This window comes from Triticum urartu, chromosome 1 (genome assembly GCF_003073215.2).
Source record: "Triticum urartu cultivar G1812 chromosome 1, Tu2.1, whole genome shotgun sequence".
In the NCBI taxonomy this organism is placed as follows: domain Eukaryota; kingdom Viridiplantae; phylum Streptophyta; class Magnoliopsida; order Poales; family Poaceae; genus Triticum; species Triticum urartu.
In genome coordinates, this window is record NC_053022.1 from 32,011,028 (window position 1) to 32,019,505 (window position 8,478).

Genomic DNA, 8,478 nt, shown 5'->3' on the forward strand with positions numbered 1-8,478 from the left:
AATGCGTCAAATAGGGTTTTGCCGCTCCATAGCGCCTAGTGTAGGAAATGGCAAGCCAAAACTTCGTGTCTTCTGAACATGGAGCCAACTAAGGTATTTGAGTCTAGCTATTAGCGATAGCTAACAAGCATTGCCTGTTCTTCACTGCTACAAGTGGCAGGAGGCCTGTGCTGGGAGTTGTGCTTGAGAACAAGCAGGTTGTGCTACAAAAAAGTTCTTGCAGGTGTATGAACTACAGCATCTGAAAGCAGATAACAACAGAGCAACCAATGAAATCACCACAACTAAGTACTCTGCTTCTTCTCATCATACGCTCCAAAGAACTGTAATTCATAGGATATGCAAATACATAGACACATTTAAAACAGCAGCATTAACAGCAATCAGAAATGTCTGTTCCCTTGTGATGTATAATTATTTGCACTCCAGTTCGGCAAATAGCTCGCAGCAAAAACAAAGCAATATTCCAACACTCAGAGACCAAGGGACCACTACCTACATATAATTCACAGGATATATAATCAAAGGTTTGCAACCTATAACAACTAAAAAGAAACAAGAACAGAGCTGCTAAGTTCAGTCTCCGCGAAAAGCGAGCTTTGTTCAAGAACCCTTTTATCTACTTCAGTTTCTTATATATATATTATACGCTGAATAAACATCCTTCCTTTGGCGACCACTGTTATATGGTCCGAACATTCTGAACAAATTGGAATTTTTTTGTTGATGATTAGTTACCGCGGCGTCTGGAACAACCGCTGTTAGCCACCGCCGCCTCCTTCACTCGCCCTTCTGCTTTTTTAAACGCCGCTTGGGGCCTGAGGCGGTCGTGCACCTGCCCACGAACTTGAGGACCTCGTCGATGAGCACCACGGGGAGGGCCACCAGCAGCACCAGGAGCCATTCATTCAGGCTGAGCGGCACGATGCCAAACACTTGCGCGAGGAACGGCACGTAGAGGATGAGGAAGTGCAGCCCGAATGACACCGACATGGCCAGGAGCAGCCACGGGTTGACCCATGGAGGCATCCTCAGCAGGCTCGTGTCCTCAGAGAGGGCGTTGAGCGAGTTGAACATCTCGATCGCCACGAGCACGGACAGCGAAAGCGTCGTCGCCTTCACTTTGCCTGCCTGGAAGTAGTCGCAGGGGTTGTCGTCGAAGGTGAAAGTTCTAGCTCCAGCAGTGAAGGGCGCGGCTGTGAAGTTGTCCCAGGTAGAGCACTGGCCCCAGTTTGAGAGCTGCGAGTAGCTGACAAGTGTGTGGCCGTCTCCAGTGAGATCAATGCCCATGAAAGATCCATGGGTGTACCAGATGACAAAGATGCCAACGGTTGCAACCCCCACGTAAAGGCCAATGACCTGCAAGTTATGTATAGCCGGTGAGAAAAATTAATCTCAAAAAGAAAGAAAGGCAGAGATTTCTACAAGGGATCAAACAGATATGTGGTGTGATCAATTACCAGATAACGGAACAGAATCCAGGGAGTGATCAGTGAGTCGTCGCTCCTCCTTGGTGGTTTCTTCATGATGTCCTTGTCAGGAGGATTGAAACCCAAAGCAGTCGCAGGGGGGCCATCAGTGACCAGATTTACCCACAGAAGTTGAACAGGTATCAACCCCTCAGGAATACCCAAAGCAGAGGTAAGGAAGATCGAGGCAACTTCACCAATGTTTGAGGAAATCATATATCTGCAGCAGTGAAGAAAGACTTTCAGAATACTCAAGCAGCATCATGTTTTCCAACAACTGAATGTAAAATCTAGATAGATGGCACAAGCAGTCCTACTCATGCCCGATTCAGGAACATTAGCTTTAGCAAGTCATATGGTACTGAAATTGCAAGCAATCGCAAAACTGCCAATAAGAAGTGGGAGCAAGGCTCTCAGTGCACAAACCTTATGAAAGCTTTCATGTTGTTGTAAATAGATCTGCCTTCACCAACAGCAGCAACAATGGTACTGAAATTGTCATCAGCTAGTACCATGTCAGAAGCCTCTTTGGCGACCTGAAAAAAAACAATGATTTTTCAGATGCTGCTGCCCAAATTATAAGCTGAACAAAAGCCTAATTTTGCATATATCACTCTTCTCTTAGAACCTCTAAAGTCGTGCTTTACAATCTGACAACCAAATGTTGTTTTACTGGTCCAACTCAAACAGTATTTTGCACCCCCCTCTGTAAATTAATATAAGATAGTGATCTAAACGATCTTACATTAGTTTACAGAGGGAGTAGTTAGCTTAAAAGCAGTAACAGGCGAGGGCTAGGGCTGGTATCAATACATTTCAGAGGTTTCTGAAGTACAAAGGTTGAAAGACAAACAATGGTTTTGAAAATATCAATAGTTTTTGTCAGGAAAACCAATGAAAGAAGTGATTTTATAGCAGAAAACCTTGAAGACTCTAAAGTGCAAAATGATGGATAATTCCGATATGCTACCTTGTAAAGGGGTTAGCACCTATATTCTCTGCTCTGGATCATGAAATATGTAATATGTGATGGTGGTTCCTAGTTTTCTCTTAATTCTGCAACAGCGCATCTACAGTTTAGTATTTGTGATCAGCCTAGGTATGTTTTGTGAAGCCTGCTAAACTTGTGGTTTGCAATCACGCTCTGGTGTAAGGTTGTACGGTGTGTACAAACTTTTTTCATTTGACATTATAGAAAAATGGGCACTTCCCCTGATTCAAGAGAGAACCAAAAAGGTGGTTCAAAAGCAGTTAACATTGTGTGCATTAAGAATATACCTCAGTGCCAGTGATACCCATTGCTATACCAATGTCAGCAAGTTTTAGAGCAGGGGCATCATTTACTCCATCTCCAGTCATAGCAACAACCTCACCGTCTTCTTTTAACAGTCTCACAATCTCTTGCTTGTGCCTGGGCTCTGCCCTAGAAAACAGAAGGCCACCTTTCCTTCGCAACAGTGTCTTCTTATCCTCAAGTGCCATGAACTCCCTCCCCGTAAAGCTCTTCAAGCTAATGTCTTCATCAGGTGAAAATACACCGATTTCATGGCATATCGCCTCAGCAGTTTCTTTGTTGTCTCCTGTAATCACCATAACACGGATGCCCGCAGCTCTGCAGTCCTCAATAGCATCAAAGACCTCTTCCCTCGGAGGATCCTGTTAAAACATTCAGAATAAAGACTTGTCAGCAATTGCAAGGAATCATATCCAGCAAAGCATACTGACAAATCATGGTCCCCAGCCAAAATATTTTTCTAGATTACAAATTATAAAGTGTAGAGCAGCATTGGTTACAAAACATATCCACAATGAGGAGCACAGTCTTACCCTTAGGCCAGCAAGACCAACAAATATCAGGTCAGTTTCAATAGCCGCATAATTGGCTGGATCCAGCAAAAGCTTGTGAGCAGGGTGGTATTCGCCATCATATGTTGCGAATTCACCAAGATCCTCCTTGTATGCAAATCCGAGGCACCGCAGAGCTTTTGTTGACAATTCATGGAGACTAGCCAAAATAGCTTTTCTTGATTTCTCATCTAATGGCACAACTGAACCATCCTGGAGCTGGATATGGCTACTCCTCTCCAGCAAGGTTTCAACAGCTCCCTGCATCAGGACACATCATCATGCACTTAGTGTCACTCCAGCGAACATAAAACAATTGGTGCTATAACGCGGGATAATTTTATTTAACATGTCAGTGGGAAATGGCCGTATAGCAAGAGATACGACATTCACACCTTCACAAGTAAAGTGTTGCCTCCTGATTTGGAGGTGACAATGATTCCCATTGATTTCCTCATACGGTCGAACTCGAGCGTCGCAATCCTTTTGGCAGCATTGCTCCACCATCGGCAGCAGCCTGACAGCAAACAATATCACAAAATTTCTCAGTATATAATTGTCGGTTAACTCAGCAGCACGTATCAGAAAATACCAAAATGGTAAGTTATGTTATGCTAAGCTCGAAAGCATGCATTGATGCTTACCTAATGTCTCGGACGGATCCACCGACAGACCGTTCTTTCCTTCAGGTACACCCATTTTCTCAACCAGGACCTACAAGAAACCAACCAACAAATCAATCATCATGGGAGCCTAAGAATGGAATGTCTTCCAACATCAGTACTGTCTGAATTTGAACTGACACGACCTAAACTCCAGTGATAACTGTATCCTAAACTGTTCAGTTTTGGATCAAGTAAGCACCACCGTATTCTCGAACTAAAATACTGTAAAATTCAAGGAAACTGAGAATAGCATGAACTGTACCAATCCTCACCTTCAAAGCAGCCTCTGTCGGCATTCCGGTGGAAACATACTGGTTTGAAGAATGTGAGACACTGGCATCATTGCACACAGCGGCAACCTTTGCGATCATCTCAAGATTTGCATCCATCCTCCCAGCAGGCCAGTCATAAATTTTCCCATCACGGGGATCATACGAAGTGCCGTCCACCTTGAAGCTCCTCACTTTCCCTGGGGCATCACCGATGGCAACGAGCTTTGAGACTGACATCTGGTTGGTGGTCAGTGTCCCGGTCTTGTCGGAGCAGATCACGGTGGTGCAGCCGAGAGTCTCCACACTGGGCAGCTTCCTGACAAGCGCGTTCTTGGCGGCCATCTTCCTCGTTCCGAGGGCGAGGCAGGTGGTGATCACAGCAGGCAATCCTTCGGGTATGGCGGCGACGGCAAGCGCCACGGCGATCTCAAAGTAGTATGTGCACTTCTCGAACGAGAAGCGTATGTTCCTGGGCACCCATCCGTCGAGCTCGAAGGTCAAGAAGTACTTGACGTTGATGAGCCACACGAGGATGCATATGAGGCCGATGATCTTGGTGAGCGCCTCGCCGAACTCGTTGAGCTTCTTCTTGAGCGGCGTGTCATCGTCCTCCTGCGAGGCCTCGTGGATCTGCGAGTGGATCTTGCCTATCTCGGTGGCCATCCCGGTGTGCACGACGAGGCAGACGGCGGAGCCATTGACGACGGTGGTGCCGGCGAACACCATGCACTCCTTGGCCTGGATGTCGGCGTCCTCGGCGGGCACGGCGTGGGCCGTCTTGTTGACGGAGTTGGTCTCGCCGGTGAGGGAGCCCTGCTCGACGCGGAGCGTGGAGGAGACGAGGCGGAGCACCCGCATGTCGGCGGGCACCTTGTCCCCGACGCGGAGCATCACGACGTCGCCCGGGACGAGGTCGCGGGCAGGGAGGGCGGGCGCCCACTCGCCGTCGCGGAGCACGGCGGCGTGGTCGGACTGGATCTGGCGCAGCGCCTCGAGCGCCTTCTCGGCGTTGGTCTCCTGCCACACCCCGACGGCGGCGTTGACGACGAGGATGAGGAAGATGACGAGCGGCTCGACGAAGGCCGAGAGCGTGAGCGCGCCGGCCGACGAGGAGAGCGCGAGCGCGAAGGAGACGGCGGCGGCGGCGAGGAGGATGCGGACCAGCGTGTCCTCGAACTGCTGCGCCACGAGCTGCAGCACGGAGGGGCCCGGGTGCTCCAGCAGCTCGTTGGGCCCGTGCGCGCGCAGCCGCGCCGCCGCCTCCGACGACGACAGCCCGCGGTCACGGTCCGTCCCGAACCGCTTCTCGCACTCCTCCACCGTCCGCGCCCACGCCGGGAACGGCGCCGCCATCGCCCCCTTCCCCTCCTCCTTCACCGCCGGCGCGTCGTGCCCCGCCTCGCCCATCGCGGACCGCGCCGAGGAAAGGAGTCGCCTTTGACGGAAGGCCCCCTCCGCCGGCGGCGATCTCAGCAATGCGAAATCGAGAGGCGGCCTCGCGGAATCCGCCCCGGGGACGGCGAGGACGCGGTCTTATACCCCGCGCACGCCCACAGATGTCGCTGGCGTCCGGGGCGAGATCTCTTGCTTGGCCTTGGGGCGAGGCGGTTGTTAGCGTGCGGAGCCGGGATTCCCTCCGCCCCGCAACGAACCAATCAACACAACACAGAACCCAGACCCAAGCCCAAACGCAAAGCCGCCGCCACGCACGCGCCGCGCCGCCTCCCCCGGAGTTCCCTGTCTCCGGCGGCGGGCGGCGGGTTCGTGAGTCACCGGACGGAGAGGGGAGTGGAGGGGGTGGTTGGGTGAGGGGGGCAGAGGTGGTGGTGGTGGTGGGCAGGTGGGAAGGGCACGCCTGGCGTCCCGCCACGAGTACTTGTAGCCGCAGCAGCAGCACTCGCGCCGCGCCGCGCCGCGCAGGCCAGGGGGCGAGGAAGGTGGCAGGAAGCTTCGTGCGGGCGATGGGTGGTAATGGCGGTCGGATCGGCGGTACTAGGTGCGTGCGGGTGTGATGCGATGGGGCGGGTGCGGCCACTCTCAACCGCTGCCGGCCAAAAGCGGCACGAGGGGTAGAGTCGTCCTGCTCACAGTAATAGCACCAGCACTACCACTGCCACTACTCTGATCCTTGTTCACCATCATCAATGGCGGCATCTGCTCGCCCGCCTGCTCCTCTCCCTGCCTCCGCCATCAATGGCGGTATCCGCTTCCATGCTCTTCTGCGCGGCCGTGCACACGCATGCCAGCCGGACCGACTCCTCGTGCCAAAGGAAATGCATTGATGAGGAAGGCGTTCTACAGCATGAACAGGTTTTTACCAGAGCGAGGGTGCTGGTGAGGAGCCATTTTTTGGATTTTGCTATTTATGCGGGTGCATTTGTTCGAGATTAAAGTAACGCTTGCGTACTGTTTCATCGGAATCTGCTATTTACATATGCGGGCGCATTTGTTCAAGATTAAAGCAACACTTGCGTACTATTTGATCGGAATTTGCTATTTATATATGCGGGTGCATCGCAGTGAAACATGAAGTGTTCGCCTGAAAAGGATGCAGCACAAGCAAAACACCCGTGACCGAAGAATTATTGGACCGGACGGGATGGCACTCGTCCATTGACATTTGCAACACATGAGGAGTTTGAGCCAGATGACATGTCGTAATCTAGTCAGGCTGCTGGTAAATAAACCCTAGGGTCCGGAGTAGTAGTAGCAAAAAAGTACTCGTCGAGCAAGGAATATGCCCCCCGCATGCAGACGGACGGCGGATGCATTTTTTGCTCTGCAGAGTTTTCCGATCCCGCCAATAATCCCAAGGCGAGGCGAGCTTCCGCGCTGTTTCCTCCATCCATCCATCCATCCACGTCGCTGATCTATCCTTCGAACTGACCCCAGAATAATCCTTCGCTTCAGCCTTGACCCGCCCCCTTTTGCGCACTGCCCACCCGGCCCCACCCGCGGCGGCAGCAAGGCCCCAAGCCGGGCCCACAGGGAGGTGGCACCCACGCGAAAGGCGTGAACGGGCGGCGTGCGGTGCTGCTGCCGCGGCGTGAGCAGAAAGGCGCCGCCCCCGCGTTCCGTTTCCTTCCGAGGAATGGCTTTCGCATGCGCCCTCCCACATCATCATCATCAGGCCAACTCCACCGCGCGACCCCAAACAGACATCCGTTTTTATTTTTTTTTCTTTTATATATAGATTTGGGATCGTGTCCGGGCCTGTCCTGAGATGCGGTGGCCGTGCGCCCATCACGCGGGCGCATCCTTTTGCCCCATCCTATCTGTGTCTATTTTAAAAAAAAGGACGTTTCAAATGCCAAAGCCCCAGTTCACGGCCCCAGTTCATCACGCCGGCAACAGCACCTCCTTCAGGCCTTCGGCGTCGAGCATCTCCTTCTGCTTGGCCTCGAACCAGGCCCTCGTCTTGTCGCTCATCTTCAACAAGTCCACGCTCATGATCGCAAGGGCCACCTTCTTCGCTTTGGTGGCGGCATTGGTGGCCTCGATGTCGAGCTGCCTCTACCTGGCCTTGACGTTGTCGGCCTCGATCTCGAGCTGCCTTTGCCGGGCGGCCTCTTCCATGTCGAGCTGCCTTTGCCGGGCCGCCTCCTCCATGTCTATCTTCCTCTTCTTGGCCGCCTCCTCCATCTCAAGCTTCTGTCTTTGGAGGTCTAGGTATTGCTTCATTTGCTCGTCCTTACTTTGCCGCTTCTTCTCGTCCCTCACATCCTTATGTGACATCATGCCATGCAAAGTCTCATGCAAGGCCATGGTTGAGGCGTCACGTATGTCGTCCACCTTGGAGTTGGTCTTGCCCCTCGGCCTCTTCAACGCCTCGCCATCCCCACCTCCGGCGAACTTAGCCGTTTTCTTGCCTCTCTTCCTTTGAAGTTCACGGTATTGATCCTTGAACTTAGGGCAATTGTTGATGAGCGTCCAACAATGCGTAAGAGTGAATGGCTTGTCATTGTGCCGGGCCTTGAATGCCTCCGAAGATTGAAATGCCTACACCACATGATCAACAACAAGTGAACATGCAAACATATACACGGCCGAAGTATCATGGCCGTAGTAAGGAAAGGGCTAGAAAGAGAAGAGCATACCATGTCCCCAACGCCGAGACCACTCACGGGTCGTGCTTCAACGCTCTCAAATGCGGCACAATACTTGTTGCACTCTTGTTGGATGAACAACCATCTTTTTTGAATCGAACCGATGCCACGGTTGCTTGTA

The 8,478-nt window shown here is 52.0% G+C and overlaps 1 protein-coding gene across 1 annotated transcript; it reads right to left on the bottom strand.

The window, feature by feature from the left end:
* Positions 1-373: 373 nt before the first annotated feature.
* LOC125544759 (calcium-transporting ATPase 4, endoplasmic reticulum-type-like) lies at positions 374-6,291 on the bottom strand. The gene is made up of 8 exons (XM_048708511.1): positions 4,252-6,291; positions 3,959-4,028; positions 3,710-3,831; positions 3,297-3,575; positions 2,748-3,125; positions 1,896-2,005; positions 1,461-1,689; positions 374-1,359 (listed from the first exon to the last, which is right to left on the bottom strand). Exons 1-8 carry the CDS (start codon positions 5,656-5,658, stop codon positions 781-783), a joined length of 3,174 nt encoding a protein of 1,057 aa, XP_048564468.1. The 5' UTR covers positions 5,659-6,291; the 3' UTR covers positions 374-780.
* Between the last annotated feature and the right edge of the window lie 2,187 nt (positions 6,292-8,478).

Coding starts and splice junctions, on each gene's coding strand:
- LOC125544759 (XM_048708511.1), bottom strand. CDS start 5,658: ATGGGCGAGGCGGGGCACGACGCGCCGGCGGTGAAGGAGGAGGGGAAG. Junction 3,126..3,296: donor TTGGTCTTGCTGGCCTAAGG/GTAAGACTGTGC, acceptor ATGTTTTAACAG/GATCCTCCGAGGGAAGAGGT. Junction 1,360..1,460: donor GGATTCTGTTCCGTTATCTG/GTAATTGATCAC, acceptor CATAACTTGCAG/GTCATTGGCCTTTACGTGGG.